General features: G+C 45.4%; 1 protein-coding gene across 2 annotated transcripts in view; it reads left to right on the top strand.

Annotated features, from left to right (window-relative positions):
- Positions 1–17,489, top strand: part of LOC135899042 (scoloptoxin SSD14-like) — a 126,942-nt gene that overhangs the window by 12,922 nt on the left and 96,531 nt on the right. For both annotated transcript variants that reach the window (XM_065428289.2, XM_065428288.2), the window contains exons 2-3: positions 9,940–10,212; positions 14,925–15,047. In XM_065428289.2, the coding sequence (XP_065284361.1) occupies positions 9,940–10,212; positions 14,925–15,047 (396 nt within the window). The remainder of the gene's footprint in view (positions 1–9,939; positions 10,213–14,924; positions 15,048–17,489) is intronic.

The raw sequence follows: 17,489 nt of genomic DNA, 5'->3' as shown, positions 1-17,489 counted from the left end.
TTGGAGAGGTAGTCACATGCTATTTCTAGTCTCTTTTGGAAGCATTACTAAAGGATGAAATAAAATCTATTCATAAGTCATGAATTTCACACATCCACGGTTTGGTTAAATAACTTGTGAGAAAAAGACATGTTTACCTGGAAGAGCAACCTTTTTTTGCTGCTGCAAAATTTTCCTTCGAATTAATGAAATAACTTTACAGCGTCATAATATATTGTGTTTCTCGCAACTACTTCCCAGCAGTGGCGAGTTACAGTGCTTATATCTGACTCATTGGGCGACAATACTGCCAAACACAACTGCTTCACGAACACGAGAACACGTACCTCGCAGAGAATAGCAACCATATATGCCTCTGTGAGACATGATCGCACCTTTGTGGTCAAAATGTACATTAGAACGACACCACCATCTGATTAAAAAAAAAGCCTCAGTACAAGGCAGCAGCCAACTGCATAATGTGAAATTCCAACTGATGTCCACTTACTGGTGGCCTGTGTTCAAGTCACTTCTGGCAGTTGACTGGGTGCTGAGAAATGCACGTCCTGGGTTGTCCCTACAAAACATACAGGGTTATGTCAAATGTTGAAAATATATATACACCGGCATTTCATAAGTTGCAAAACAAATGAGTAAACTAATAAACAACTGTAATGTAAACAGAGTACACATAAGATAGGCTGTCAACTGGTAATGCATTACGTGAAAAACCTAATGCATAGGAAAGACTATATCTATACACACGAAGCTGACGCACAATTTAATTCACTCTAGGTTTTTCCGTGCAGTATATTCAAATTATTATGTCTAGTGGTTAGAGCAAAATTCGTGTAAATTACGCACTAAATTATGTACCCTGGAAAACTTTTCTTCAGTATGCACCTGTATGCACTTCGAATGAGTAGCGTTGTAAAATTTACGTACATAGCATTTAACATGGTTGCTGAACACGGATTTCCTTTGCCCTGTGTCGTGTACAGTGAGCTACATATATCTGCCTCCCCCCCCCCTTTTTTGTACTAGCCATACTGCGTGCCATTGCACTTATACGCACGTCAATAAACCTTACGACACAGAAATAAAAGCGCCAATCACCCATGCCTGCATGTTGTAGTGGGCCTAACCTAACCAAGCATGGGCTGTTGCTTTTTATAGTAAACACAGGCACCGTGCTCATTGCAAGTATGTATCATGTCACTAAGCAAATACGCAATTTCATTGTACCACTATTTTTTTATCACATGGATGTATCTGTTGAGAGGCAAGACAAAAAGCAGTCACTTCTCAGAACTAATCAGCTTTTTTAAAACACATTTCTAACTTTTCAATGACACTTGCTGCTATGTGTTTGTCTCCAGAGAACATACTTGATTTGACTTTCCAATCGGAGACATTACATAAGTATACCATGTTAAGATGACTGCCTGGAGCACGTGAGAATTTTCATCTTGGTGTAACATACTGTATCTTGATTTTGGTTACATTTGGTCAAATGGTACACCCAATATACCCACATACTAGTTTTCTTGTCCAAATTGCATGGCAATGTATTTTGATTTTTTGGCATTGGCTCCTCTGCACTACGCTCCACTGGCTCTTTCACATCCTCGTGTCCTTGCAGCTGCCTTCTTGAGTTATATAAAGCGGGTGCCTGAAAAATATATGCAAAAGTCAACACAAGGGCATGGTGCAAAACAACATCAAGACAGTCAAGGCCATGGCAATAAAAGAAAGTCTTAGCTCTTAGTCTTCTTAGTGAAATGCATGCGAAACATCCAAATGACTGCAACAGTCAACTGCTAAATTAACTTCAGTTTTAGATTTACACAAAAAAGAAATAACGGACAGTTCATCCTCGTTCGGCACGAATGTTAAAATACTCCTGCTAATGAATAGAATATTGGTCATTTTCAGACATCATAGGTCTGCCATGAGCCTGGTGTATCGCAAACACCATTTGTGACACATCCTAAGCACGTGCCCAGTGTGCCCCCCGCACCATCCCTGGTTGTGCCACTGCTGAAGCCATAATTTGAGGATTATAGCTGCAAACATGATGCTCAGTAGGGATGAAAATATTGTCCTTCAGTTCAATGGATATATGGATGTTCCTATAAAAAAGGGCAACGAGGCTTGTTATGGCAAGCTTACCCACATTTCAATACTAACAAGAAAGTTCACTGCGGCCTGCATCTAAGCTTACTAAAAAGCATGAACTTATTTTCATGTATGAGGTGCACAATGGAGTTCATTTTTGACAGACCCGACTACTGCTGCAGTTTGAAATCTAGCATTTTTGATTCTTGAAGGCATGTAAAAGTTGCAGTTAAACCGCAGTTATTGGTTTATTACACCAACCTATCGTTCTGTGTACGACAGACTGGTTACACGGAATTAGAGCAACATTTTATTTTCATATTTTATTGCTCTACTAAAAATATAAAGCGATAAACACATTTTGATCTGCCATGCAATAGCAAAATGCACACATTACGCTTGTAACCCCCAAAGGAAGGCTGATTTAGCTATTCATATGACATAACTCTGACACGCCAACTCATATTAGCAAATGCACAGGCATGTCCAAAACAATAAGCGTATTCAAAGCGCCCTTGCAATTGTAATTCCACACAGCAGCCGTTATATTCGATGCCGATGCATAACTAGCTGCTCAACAATTCACCGAGTTCGTAGACGTAAGCATCCTTTCAGTTTCGCACCATGCACGAAAACCGCAACAGGAGACAAAACCAGACCTACCTATAACCACACCATTTTAATACATGAGCAAAAACAGTTCAGTCTTAGGGATAAACACTGTGAGAGCGATTTAGTGCGCGGCCGCGATGAGCGACAAAACGGGCCGTCGCTTGAACAGATGGCTTGGTTCTGGAAATCTAGAAATCATCGCTCGTTGCCCGAAAGTGCTATGAGCGACTAGCCAATAGCACGAAGCCGGAACTAGATGTACTACATACATCGCTCAAATACTACCGACTGTAGCGCGGAACGAGCAAATGATTCAATTTTTATACGTGCAAGGATAAGAACCTACGGCAAGACCTCCGGAAATATTTTATGCTACTTTTTTAGTAAAATACATCAACGTAAATTACTAAAGCACGCGTCACGCGTGATTGCAGCCCTCATGCCGGCAACACCGGGGAGGCGTCGCTCAATATCGTCGCTCGCACGGAGTACGACTTGTAGGCGACGAGCGAACGCGACAGCCATCTCCATCGCGTCGCTTGTAGCTGCCGCGCGCAAGATCGCTTATATGGGGTTCATACTTTTTTAAGCATAAAACATGGATTCCTCATGCGTTTTCAGTAAGTTCAAGATAACGCGCCCAACTGACCTCTTGCAGCATGCAGCTGAATGCCTGCGGCAAAGTTTCTAACTACTGGTGCTGCACGTAACTTCAGTGGTCGCAGTTTCCCCCTGCGCGAGACACCGTCAAGCGCGCGGTTTATTTATAAAAAAAGCATGCTGCCAGCAAAATGACGCCTTCTGTTATGTGATTCCTTAGTTCAACAGCGTTCCGTACACAGTAGACTGCTAAACTGAATAAATTCAAACAAACAAAACGCACGCTAATCACGCTCCGCATAGGCTCGGAATCACGGGCTGGTGAACGAACCATTTTAAGCGTCCTCTCGCCTGGCGACTTATTGAACATACCATAGTTCGGTAGTTCTGAACTTAGTGTCACACATTACTCCCCCCCTCTTCTTTGGCTTCTGGATTGGATTGGCGCGGCTCGCTACGTGCTTGCGCGCGCTTTTCCGAGCGCAGATTGGTGTGCGCCTGGTTTCTGCACTAGGCTGTTATGCGATCGCTTTTTCGAGCGCAGATTGCGGAAGTGCAGCGCCGCGGGCCTACCGTGTATGGAAGCGCACAGCAATGCCGGGAAACATTCATACAAAAGCAAAGGGTCAGAAAAGTGCGCTTTATTTTCCATTACACTGGGTAGCGCCGTGCGATCGCTTCTAATAAACGCAGAAACGAGTCCTTGCAGCGCATGTGCCCATTAATCGATGCCCACCATAGCCATATCAGGTGCGACTCGAGAGGAGAGTCACCCTGTAGCCGGCGGAGTCGAGGTAGCGCTTCACCTTCTGCCAGTAGCTTTCGATTTTCTGGGTGTGAGCGCCCGTGATTGGGTCTACAAAGTTCATGCTGTGGTTAACAGCCTCCCATTGCAAATTCAGTCTTGCTCCGTTAGCCCCCACCAAGTTCGGGATGAAGTTGTATGGGGCCCATTCATCACTGTGGATGGTGGTTCCCGGTTCAACGTTGGCTGCAATAATGGGGCCTAGCGTCGCCGCGTCTCGTCGGTCGACCTTGAATAGTCGGAGCTCCCCGGTGGTCACGCAGATCATGCCGAATACCCATGGTCCACGATCTGCAATGCCGCCGTAATTTTGGCGGCTCGGCGGAACGTTGTCGCCCGTCATCAGGCGGCCTCGATTGTATTTTCGCTTGCCGCGAAGGAGGCATTCATCAATTTGCACAATCCTCCCGGGGCCACCGAGTGGGGGTCGCGCCAGCAGCTCGTCCCGCACGACCTCACGAGCGTAGTTCCTCCAGTCGGCGATGACATGGTCCGACAGATGAAGCAAGTCGCCGGTCATCTCCTTCATGAGCCACGTGCCTATGTTTTTGCTCACGCAGTACGTGAGTCAAATCACTTGCCGCCTGCAGTAAGCGACGCTCACTTCGCCTTTTGAAAGCCCAGTGCAAAAAGCAGGCGATCGTGCAAAAGCCTAGTGCAGAAACCAGGCTCACATCAATCTGCGGTCGAAAAAGCGATCGCATAACAGCCTAGTGCAGAAACCAGGCGCACACCAATCTGCGCTCGGAAAAGCGCGCGCAAGCACGTAGCGAGCCGCGCCAATCCAATCCAGAAGCCAAAAAAGAGGGGGGAAGTAATGTGTGACACTAAGTTCAGAACTACCCCATAGTTCTGGCAGTGTTTGCGATCTTTAAAACTCTTACGGACAACGGCAACGTGATAAAATCACATGCAGTTATCGCGACGACTGGCTTTTTCGATTGACATGGAGAGACACAGCGCGTATGCCTAGCCCTTTGTCAATCGCGTCGGCTAAGCGCAGCGACGGCTTCCTGGCGATAGCATGACATATACGTAGAATGTGCACCTAGGTTAGAATTCACTTACCGTGGAGGATTTGCTGTTATATCCAAGGCATGACGAACGACTGTCGTGTTTTCGTAGCGACGCGAAATGGCTGACATACGATCTCCTTTGGCTGGCCTTCGCGGCGGCGGTGCAGCTCGCTGTAGGGATCACCTTTCTCCGGCGCTGTGTTGTTCCGCGATCTTGAGCGCGCGCGCGCGGTGGAGCAAATCCGAGTGAAAAAGTAGAGCGCTCGCTACGCGTTCCTTTGAACTGCGGCGGTCTGTTCTCTTAGAAGCAACTGCATGTAATGAAGCCACAATTAGGTTTCTGGCCTCCTGTAACAAAATCCCGCCGGACAGATGTCCTATTCTGCCGTCTAAGAATAGGACACACTTTTGGCACACATAACTTCTTACACACGGGAAACGAGCCTCCAACCTGTGGTAGATGCGGGGAGAGGCTGACCGTCCTCCACGTCCTACTGGAGTGTCGGGAAGCAGAATCCGAAAGAAAAAAAAAACATTTTCTCTTAGCATACGGGCACCACATCCCCCTTCATCCTGTTATGTTACTTGGCCCAGAACCACTCTTTGACATCAACGGCGTCCTAGGTTTTTTGAAAGATGTTGTGTTGCATGTTATTAGCCCCACACGTTCGTAGCGCTTCCTCTCTTCAGAGGATGCCGCTGCGATAATTATTTTGATAAGCACATGCCTCTAGACCCTTGTGGTTCAAGGGCTCTGGCGAGGCAGTAGTGCTGTAAGCAATTTAACATCTCGCATATTTTAAACAATGCATCATTCCTTTACGATGGATTTTAATGTTCATAGTATTCGTCATTAGGCATCGCCGTAATTTTATAGCACGTAGATTTTACGCACTTTACAGCGACTATTTTTAGGCCGCTTTACGGCCAAGTCACATCTTCCATAATACATCGTTAACATTACCACTTGTCATGGCGCTCTTTGGCCCCACCTGGCCCTTGCGCCACAAAACACCACACAGCATCATCATCTTAGAAGCAAAACGATGTGTTCTTTGCTCAGCGTGCATGAATGATACACCATGTTCGGGGCCAGCGACTTATACAGTTGAAGCAGAAGATTACGCTACGTTTTGTTCTCTATTGCCGCAAGAGTAGTTCTACTCTCTCTCTCTGAAGGGGAGAGTGAAAAGCACATTGCACTCTCTCCTTGGTGACAGAGTGAACAATGCATTTCACTCTCCTCGACATTTTGTGAGAGTAAAACGACACTTTGAAGAGTGAACAGGCCGCTTCACTCCTGCGATACCCTTCCTAGTTTTTAGAGTGTGGGTGCGTGGTACATACGGGCAGGTGTCAACTTTTCCGTTCGTAAAGGTTCCTTCACCTCGCGAAATTCCGCAGAACAGATTTGCCATATTAACGCGACAGCGTTAAAGAGCCCGCGTCCCAGAAAATACGGCGTCGGCGTTGGACGTCGCTTACGCAAAAATAATTGCGAACGAAATTCTGAACCACGCATACCCAACCACTTCCTTGCCACCAAAGTTGCGAATACCTTGCCTTTCATTCTTTACGAAGTTATTCCAGAGAATTTTGAGAATGGCAGTCCACAAACTAATGTAATGAAAGAAAACACCGACAGGGCATATATCTTATGCTAGCTCCTCTCAGGCTCAAATAATAAAAGCGCGAAACAATAACACGAGATATACGCACACTAGAGGCCGCGTTTCTACCAGAAAGCTAACCTTCGTGCATGGCGTTCGCAGCCAGCGGTTCCCGGTAAACGTTACGGTTACTTAAGCACCCATTGCCATAAAAGCATGAAAAGCAATAAGGGGCCCTTCAACGCTGTGACGCTTCACTCGTAGAGGCGAAGCTTAAGCGTCCTCCAAATTTTTTATTGTTTCCGTGCTTCGAGTCGCCGATTCATTCGCCCTCCTTGTTAGTTCAGACGGTAAAGCGACAAATCTTTCTTTAAATACGAAGCCTTGTTTACCTGTGGGTGTTTTCTTTTTTAGCTTCTTGTTGAACAAGGGTAGGTGACATTTTTTTATTTTATGAACCTTCCCCCATCGTGGGGAGTTCTGAAGAACAAATTTCCCACATCCATTGTCCCTGTGCATCGGAGTGTCGATTAATTCTGCTCGCAAGGATTCCACTTCCGGCCACTGATGAGTACAGTCACGCGATGTAGAGCTCTGCTCGTCTACACGTTGCGGACTATGAAGGCCACGGCAACACGGCTATTGAAGAAACGACGCAGGCCTATCAGATTATTTCACGTCCACTTCCATCAGGTGATGCAGCACTGCATACTGTTTTTTTTTCACGTGGACGTCAAGGCACGCCCACATTATGTCGAAGATTTGGAGGACGCACTTATTTGTTTGGCTATGCTCTTCGAGGTGGTTGCCCTGGGGGCTTACCAAATTTATCACGTCTGGGCAGTTACAGTGAAGAATGCGGGTGGCTCGCTATTGGCGATATAGCAGTCAAGAATCGCCGTTTCACGGTACTCGACCACTGTGACCAGGATACGCGACTGCAGATTCATTCGCTGCTGCACAGCGTCCATGACGACGTCATGACACTGGCCTTGACCCCCCCTACTGCAAGGTGAATACAGAGCTGTGGCGAGTACAAGGCTTAGGGACAAGGGTTCTTCAACACGTGAGCCTCAAGCTTAAACCGGTCGTCACAGTGGACAACCTCCCACATGAACTACGGATTGCCGGAGACGTCACCCTTGTTGTCGTGCCGGGGAGGGCGCCGATATGTCTACGATGCCACGGAGCAGGTCTAATCCGGAGAGAACGCCGTGTTCCACGTTGCGCTGTGTGTCGGCGCTTATCCACGACGAAAGTGGATACTCGAGGACATATGCGAGCGTTTCAGGGCCTGTGGAGAGCGAGCACGTATCCGAGCACATCATCGACGAAGTAGAGGCCGAGGAGGCTCCTAGCGGACCACGGGATGTACCAGCGCCGACACTGCGCCCAGCACGCATTGTGCCAACCGGCAACCAAGACAAGAAAGCCGCTTTTCCTGAAACGTGAGCTTCGGCATCTGCCACCGACGTTGAAGACTTTGAGAAGCCTCAGAAAAAAAATGAAGTGACCCCGGTTAAAGAGGAGGAAAGCCGGGAGATCGACAAGTCGTCTAGCAGCAGAAAGAGGACACGGGAGCTTACGTTACTGGACACACGTTACCTTTTTTGGTTTAATATAGTATAAAGAACAATCTGTTGTAAGAATCAAAAATTGATTTTCCGACTAAACTGGAAATTACGTGTATAGAATAAAGTAAGTTTATCTTTTCCTTCAAAGAAACCTCCTGTTATAAAGTTATTATTCGTTTCATTTATCCCTTATTTCTATCAATGGTGTTTCTGTCGCTCTGAAAAAAAATATTAGGAAGTTTCCTTACTTGTCAGAGTAGGTTTGCGTCTTTTGCAACGGCACGTTTACTGCAGTATGAAGGTGTCGAATGCTGCGATGCCTCCGTAACATATCAACCAGCGTCAGAGCTTACACCTAGTGAAAACGCAATCGTACGCAGGATACCCTCTGCTACGTGACAGATCCAACGTGGTTAAATGAAAAACTGCTGGAGTGTAGGGAGTGCCCGTCAAGTGAAGCAGCCATGTTGCCTTCTTGCGGGGGGCAAAAGAATGCCAGTTGACACAGCTTGTGTATTCGGGATCGTCGTATCTTGCCGTGCGGGGTGCTATGCGGATCCCAAAATGTGCTAGTACGCTGCGGTGTTTTATGTTTTAAATAATGTTGTCATACAAGCAGTTGACATGTTCTCATTTAAGTAAGGATTCAGAGCAGCATTGCCTTGCTTGAGAATGAAGGAAAGTTTTATTTTTAAGGCTACGAGGACACGGCTACCGTAGAAGTTCCGAGGCCCTCGATGCAATGAGGATGCTGAAGCTGCGGCAAGACGTCAATGGTAGATGAGATGATAATGAATTCTTAAGTTTATTGCATCTATATTGCTACTTCTCGTGCTACATTTTCTGTTTTCAATTGCATTTTGTTCCGGCAGCTTTCATACTGAATCAATTTCTACATCGCGTAATAAGGTGAATAAACGCTAATTATTGCGCGATTTCTTTTTCTATTTTGCGGCAGCTGCATATTGATGCCCGTCAAATTAAAAAAAAAACGCCCCATTACTTCGATGACTGCGATCGGTAGACCTCCAGTATGGTTTGCCTCATAGCGTACAGCCGTGTATTAGAGCTGTAAAATACGTTAAACATTTGAAAACCACTGGAAACGTCGGCGAACAGAGCTGCGAAGTTTTTGGCAGGCCACTTCTTGCAAGGTGGCCGCCGCCGGCTTCAGCCGAGCCCAGCAGTTTTTCTTTAACCTCCTTGGGCAGATCCAAAGGGCAGCTCTACCACTATAGGTATATAACCATGCTTGGAATGCCATGCCTGGCTCAGTAGACTGATGCATTTTCTATTGAAATCGGGACTCACTGGCTTACCCATAGATTTTTCTGCCTACGTTAACGTGACTGATTAAGCTGCCCACGAAAGGTAATAACAGATAGTGGGGCAACAAACAAGTCTGATTTCATTCAACTTAATTTTCAGTTTAATTTAGACTAATCAATCTGTGGCAACAAGAAATTGTTCTGTAGCACAAATGGAATTTTTTTTTTGAGTCAGTGTTTCCGTGTCACAAGATTTCTGTATTATGTTTTCTTGCATTTTTCCTGGTTTCAGTAGAAGTTTTCAGTGCGTGTTGCTGTTACTGTGACATGTCCTTTGTTATTTTTTTTCTGTGCCAGCTACCCGAGCGTCACGCAGCAGGAACCAGGGATCCCCCAGAGGGGAGGAGATGGCAACGTGGCCGCATGGAACAACCTGGCCGCCTGCTGCAACGGATGCATCTTCTTTTGCTGTTGCTGTTGCTGTTGCGTGATGTTCGTTCTTCCTGTGTTCGCCATTCTAGCGTTCCTGCCAGCACGTAGTCGCTTGATGGAATGGCTGGCACCGGAGCAGTACGAGTTCGCCGAGTGGGCGACAGTGTCCGACGTCCGCGAGTGCTCGTCTGTCGTCAGGTGCGTTCTCAGAGTTCGAGTGTCTGTGAAAGAGAACACAGCTGATAAACTTTGGGCATGTTTCGATCCTCGTGAGGAGGAAGCATGCGTTGGGGAGGAGATCATATGTAATGTACAGGAACTTACAAATCATTTTGTGTCGGACGACGGTGCACCGATATTCTTGAATTTTGTTGGATTTAAAAGGCAATAAAAAAAATCCCATAAATAGATTTAGTGGATCTTCAGTTTAGGCCAGCAACGTTACAAAAACATTCTCTGAAGCGCAATTTTCCAAAAATAACAACCAAGTATTAGGTCTAAACCTCTGAAACTCCGTAATGAAAAAGGATTTATCAATTGTCTAATCTGTGCACAATAATTCTAAAAGGAAATAAAGTTTATTTATGCACAGCACATTGAATTATAGCAAGATGCTATATCAGGACTTCATCTGAACCGTCGCAAACATTGTAAAATATTTACTTAACCTGTAAATACATAAAAATGTGTCTGGTTGAGGTGCGCTAGCAGTTGCTGTTTACTGCATTGTGATACCTCCTTTTGGTGCAGAAGTATGGCATTAGAAACTTGGTGTTTATTTATTGTTCAGCGATAGTGACCGGCTGTGACAGTGAGTCGGTGCTCAGTTTCTTTCTTTCTCTCCCATTTCCTATCTCTTTACCTGCCGGCCTCTTTCTCCCCAGCGAAGGCTAAAATTCTGAAGTTCCTTATCTGGTTAACCTTGTTTGCTTTGCCCTTTCTACTTTCTTTCTCTGTCTACGTTTACGAAACCAACCAAACAGAGGCAATTTAAAATAAACATAACCTAAAGAAAATTAGGGTTTCTGGCATTTCATGAATTCACTTCTCTCACGTGAAATAAGTTTCACTAAAATATTTCCAGTGAATGAATTATGAAAACATTTCTGCAATTTGAATGAATTAGAATAGGAAAAATGCAATTTATTCCGCGAAGTGGTTCTTTATGAATATCGTCCTTTTTCTTGCAAACCCTGTAAAGAAGACAACTTCGCCTTCACAGCATTGCAATCAAGAACAATGCTGCGTACTTTGCTGGTTCAAAGAAGGCCGAGGGTAGACGTTTTGCACAAAACCTCGGAAGAATGTTGTCTAGCGCTGAATACCTAATGCGCAAGCTTTCTATCACACACAAAGTATAGGTCGCCTTTGTTTCTCTTAGATTGGAATGGTGCAAATTCTTAAAATATAGGGTTATTTCATGCCTTTCATAGCCATTAGCATTGTTCAGCTCCATAAAGACGCTTCCTTGCGGATGAAACAAGTTTGGGCTTGAATCTGTCTTCTATACCATGAAAGTATACTGCTTTCTCTCTTGCACATTATTGGAACAGGAGGGCTATACATAGCGTTACGCCATCACGCTACCTAAATTGTGGATAATGGGCTATTAGTGTATCGCTGTCTCCATCAACGGTAAGGAATGCCTTACCATCGTACTTCAGCAGCAAAGCAAAAGTAAAGAAACGTACGCCCAGTAATTGCCGTTTTAGCGGATGGTTGGCCGCCATGTCTTGGGAAATTGTACATCAAGGGAAAGCCAGCCTCGACGTTTTAGAGAAAAAAAAAAAAAGGTTGTTTGCTGTCGTAGGCTCCGTGGTCGCGAACGTCTCTGCAAAGTGTTAAACTGATGTACACCACGATAAGGAGGGGGGGGGGGGCTCATATTCTAATAGTTTATTGTCTAAGGAAGCACCTGCGCGCCGTACGAATGATTAAATGCACGGTGCGACCAGGAGCAGCGATTACATAAAAGGCAACGCGGGCATGGCTTCTTTTTAAACGCACCGCGTAGCACCAATGTAGCACCAATGTAATAATTCTGGATGTTTACCATCGAAACAGAATTGATTCTTTGGTATCTGAATAATGCGTGCAACATTTCACATCACTAAATGCATTTTACGAACTATATCAAAGAAAGATGCAATGGAGTGCATTGTTTGTGGACAAGCAGGCATTCCTAGCGGTTCAACGAAACATTCGTTTCTCTAGTTGGTCCTCTTTGGTAATGCATTAGTTCTAATCAAAAAGCACACATTTCCACTAGACTGCTTACGCTTTTGTTTTCGCTTTTGTTGATCATACACAGCGCCTCTTTCTATGCCTAATTCGACGCGAACACTGGGGGTGTTGCAGAAATGACACAAAATGGAAAGCTATCATTCTTGTTGTTAGCCCTTCCGCAATCAGAAAAGTTGCTTGTTTAGAAATCTATTTCTGATGCCCATATGTATTGCTGCCACTTAGTCTGGGGGTAGCCGCAGCACGAACGAACCTACTCTTAATATTGAAGGCTGAAACAAAAATTTGCACTTTACTCAATTGAATTCAATGTTATTGGTAAGTAAACTTCTACAGCGACAGTTGCATGCAGGAAGAGGCCCCAAATTAAGAACTGCAGGAGGCACCTTTTTAGGTGAATTGTAAATCGAGAGAAGCTAATAAAACATTGTGCTTGCTGAAGCCGTGTCATTCGTGTTCAAGAAGTACAGCATATCAAAACCAAACTTTTACTGCTACAGGTTAGCTAAAGAGGCAAAATTTCCTTTTGAATGACATGCCGACTTGAGAACGCAACAATTTTGTCTACAGAACACGAAAGTCAGCATACTAAAAGGTTCCGGTGTTCCTTTGAACTTGCGCTCTCTACTTGTAAGAAAATAGCCTACATCGTTTGCTGAACGAGTATTGGGTATCAGGTTTGCAAATTTATTGCATAGAAATGAAAGACTAAGCTCATCTTTTCATTTTGTAAGGCCTTGCTGTGTCGACTATGCAGTTCTCTTCGTTGTTATTCTTGTCGCTGCATTGCGGCTATTTTTTCTGGGTACACTGTTTTGTGACCTCTCTTCTTAGACAACAGGTGCTACTTTATGCATTTTTATATTGAATTTCTCCATCTCAGTATTTTCAATTTTTCCTTCTGGACATCTTAGGAAGTGGATTCTCGTTTAGATATGATGTTTCTGATTTAATTTCGGCCATGCATTTTCTTTCTAGCAATTGATGCCTCGATTAATTTTATACCTGTTTTGTACCTTTGGTTCTATGCATGATCGTCGTGTTTTCTTTCTGTGCACTGTTCTTGCTCATGCACCTAACCACGGCTTTCTGTCAAAGCCCTCCATTTATTTGGTCTAAATGAAAAACAAATGTTGCCTGATTTGATTTGATACGAGCGCGCGCACACATTCTGCTAGATAAGTGAAAACACTTCTCACCCTCCTAAAAAAGCTATTCGCATTAAAACAACAACGAAGGTGGTAACTGCGACAAAAGTGAAAGGGACTGGCGCGCATTCCGAATAAAGGCGAAGGCAGGTGAGGGCAGCTCAACTGTTCCCACAACAGCCTCACGGCTATTCTTTGCTTTTACTTCGGCCAGCACCAAAGCATTTCGAAAGCTCACTGCAGTCGAACGCGCCGCAGTACAGACACAGATAACGCTGCGAATTTGCTTGGCAGTCATGACAAGCGCAGAATAAATGTATCCATGGCCGCGCTACTCTCCGCAGCACCAGGCCTTGCGCCCACTTCGTAAATCACGACGCGTAGCTGCGGACGAAGGAAGTCGGGGGGGCCATGGACGGAGAAAACAAGAGCCTCTACGTGGTCTTTGTATGCAACAAAACATCTGCGAAATGCGAAGTCTCCCGCAGAATCTCAATCGCGGTGAGAAAGCAAGTGTGGCGAAGATAGTGACACGCTATGTTGAGGTCTATCAGTGGAGGACAAAGGTAGAGCTATATCCCTCCCACCTCGAAAAACGTCGACACCGGGGGGTTCCACTACGTTGCCGATAAACGCGGCATTCTAATAGTGGACGAGAGAGCGAAGTCATGGCGGCGGCACTTCTAGAACATTTCGACTGGAGAGTTTGCGCTTCCACCGCTCCGCTAACATCTCCCGTTGCTGTTGCCGTTCCGTTCACCCCCACAGTAGAGGTGGATGCATGAGGCGATGAAGAGTCTGAAGTGCGACAAAGCAGCAGGACCCGACCACATCGCGGCGAAGCTCTGGAAGCCCAGCGGCTGGAATCCTATTGCTTGGCTCTCCGAGATTTCCAATGGCATTGTCGAAGAGCAAAAAGTGTCTCGCTACTGCCAGCAAAACTTCAGGGTTTCCGTCTGGAAGCGGTGATGAGCCGACCAGTACAGCGGCAGGCTGTACAGCCCAATGGACTGACCATACGGTCACACTCGCACGTATGCTTCTATCGTGCGAACGCCAAATAGATCTTTAAGCCAATCGTCGGGTGTGTCGTATTGCGTAGCACGGGTGTGAGAGAGCTCGTGCGTGCGTCCCAGATTCCTTTACGTTTCAGACGGACTAAATGATCAAATGTATAGCATTTGATTACCTGCTTCACGAATGCTTCGCCTCAGATCGATCGAACAGTTAACCTTTCAAAGCAAATATTCAAAACAACGACGTATGTTGGATTGCCGGCAGTTGTGCTACCGCGGAACCGTCCCTTAACAGGTGCGCCGTCAACAGCCATGGCCGCAATAATAAGTCGGAAGTGTATTCCTTGAATACCCCTATAAGAGTGATTGTTTGCAATAATGGAACTAGAGTCTGGCTTTGTTGTGTCCTTTAAAGCTCCTTAGTTATTTCAGGGGGCTTCCTCCTATGAATCCCTAATTAAGTCTCACGTGTGCTAACGATTTTCCGTTCCTTCTCTCGCAGGGATGTCTTCTCGAGGAATGGAAACCTCGGCGACGCTGCTGTCTCCGCGCTTCTCTGCATGGGTGTCGCGGCTCCGCACCTGATGGGACTCGGCGGGGGATTCCTGGCGCTCTACTACGACGAGTGAGATCATAAGCCCTGCTTTCCAAAAGACTCGAGCATCTCGCGAAATGCAAAGCCTCAGACATTGGCTACGAGGTCGTGCGCTGTCTTGACTCGCTCTCATAGCAGATTGAAACTTTTATTGGAAAAGATAGCCTTTAGCCTAAGATGGGGGTGAGGTATAAGGTGAAACAAAGCATGCCTGCCTTATTAGCAGTCAAGCAAAACTTAAATGTTGCCGTGCGGCCTCCTTGCGGTGCCACCCGCTTGTCGTACATCGCCAACCATAGAGGTCGGTTGTGCTGGTCCCTGAGGCTGGCTGCGGCAGGACAAGACAAGATGATGTGTTTGAAATCGACGTTGATTGCAGCTCAGTTAGGGTATCTCACTTGTGTTACCCTCCACATGCTCAACAGCTGGTGAAGTGGATGGCCTAGGTCTTGTCTTGTGGTTAAGGACCATGGTTGCTCTGGGAATGAGAAGGATGCTCGCAATCTACCCCCATAAAGGAAGCATCCTATCATGCTACAGTGGGGACCTCCGGTGGTCTAATGCAGTGACGGATGAGGTGGTGCCATAGCTACGGTCCACTAATAGTTGACTCACGTCGAAACACTATAGTTACGCAGAGTAATTACTTGAGCAAACTCTGGGGCAAGTGTCAGTGGGATCTGCAATTGGGTGGATTCAGCCAGCATGGGAACTGAGGTTAGTGCATGAATTTGCCTCAACTTCGTTTCTCTCTTTTGAACGGCATCGCCGCCATGTAGATTCATCATTCTCAACAAAGTACCGTGTTTTAGGTAATAAGACAAGCATTATTTAAATTCTCCGGCAGCAGGGTTCTAGCACAGGAACTCTAACGCAGAAGCACGATATCGAAACAATCAGGACATGGACGCATGCATTAACAAGCGGCATACAACTACATTTATAATTTACGCTTGCAAGCCAGTGAGTTGAGATACTTGGCGCCTTTCGATTTTCTGACCTCGAGCGGAACTGCTGCCATTTGTAGCGTTTATGCGTGTTAGAAGGTTTTTCTGCATTTAGAACAGTCTAAATTGCTTTTAAACTGAGGACAGTGCAGGCACATAAAGCACATTGTACAAAGCGATGGAAGTTGCAAGCACGAATATCAGACAAATCTATGTACTAACCGTCACTCTCATAGTGGCAGCGCGATGGCAGCACCAGATTCTATGAAAACTCGATAGGAAACTCAATGTGTTTACAATAACATTTAAGAATTAAATTATGGGGTTTTACGTGCCAAAACCACTTTCTGATCATGAGGCACGCCGTAGTGGAGGACTCCGGAAATTTCGACCACCTGGGGTTCTTTAACGTGCACCTAAATCTAAGTACACGGGTGTTTTCGCATTTCGCCCCCATCGAAATGCGGCCGCCGTGGTCGGCATTTGATCCCGTGACCTCGTGCTCAGCTACAGTAACATTTCCTCGCAGTCTTAGGTTCACTCCAAGCACATTAAGGCTGGCGGAGTCTTAAGTTCCTGTGTGCCATCGTTTCAGCCTCTTCCATTAAACACATTAAAAAGTACGACGTTGAGATGAAACTGCGCTTGGTCATTGTGGGCATAGGGGGAAATAAGGGTGCAACAGATATTTCTCGACGTGGCTCAAAGAGCTGATTTTGGCACAAATAATACACTTTTATGATGAAACCTTCGTATGAAGTATGTTTTACTTTAATACAGCCATCGGTATTTTTCGCAAAGAGGAAACACATACAAAGAAAGGTTTCAAGTTCGGACGACTAAAACTGACACAAAGTTACGCCAACCAGGCATGTTGTTTTTCTAGAATATATAGTGGTAACGCTTGATGATATTGTACAAGACAGCATGGTTTAACCGTTAATAAATGATTTTATGGAATAAGAAGAAAAAAGTAACATATGACACGCTATTCCAATATTGTCTGAACCATTCTGACAGAGGAAACTCTGATGGCCAGAATGTTCTGCATGGTCTCTTCGCTTTAAAAGCGCCTGAAGCCAGCCACGCCATACTGTGGTAGACCATGTGACACATCTCCTGTACTTTCGGCCATTACCCTTTCGGCTATCTGCTGAACTTCAGTGTGACACCGTCCATCATTGTGTAAGGTTTCCACCTAAAACATGTTCCAGAAGCCGAACCAAATTTCAGCGCGCCCTTTAGATGATATGCGTATCTACTTTATTTTGTCGTAACTTCATTGATGTGTTATAGTAAAATTTTGGTCATAATTAAAACATTGCTATAAAGCAGCAGCAAAGTTGCGGATAAGTGCCGTAAGTACTCATAGCAATATAAAGGCATACCCTCTGGACTATGCTAACTGAAAGTTGTTGAAATTCGGGAAGCGTCCTGAAATATATTTCTTTAGCTTGTGCATTGTTATAAAATATACAGATGGCCGCCGGCGCAATGCCACAATCACCTCTCAGGACCAAATTCG

This window comes from Dermacentor albipictus, chromosome 7 (genome assembly GCF_038994185.2).
Source record: "Dermacentor albipictus isolate Rhodes 1998 colony chromosome 7, USDA_Dalb.pri_finalv2, whole genome shotgun sequence".
NCBI classification, from domain to species: Eukaryota; Metazoa; Arthropoda; class Arachnida; order Ixodida; family Ixodidae; genus Dermacentor; species Dermacentor albipictus.
Note: the sequence above shows the minus strand (reverse complement) of the source record. Positions and strands in the feature narration are given on the sequence as shown.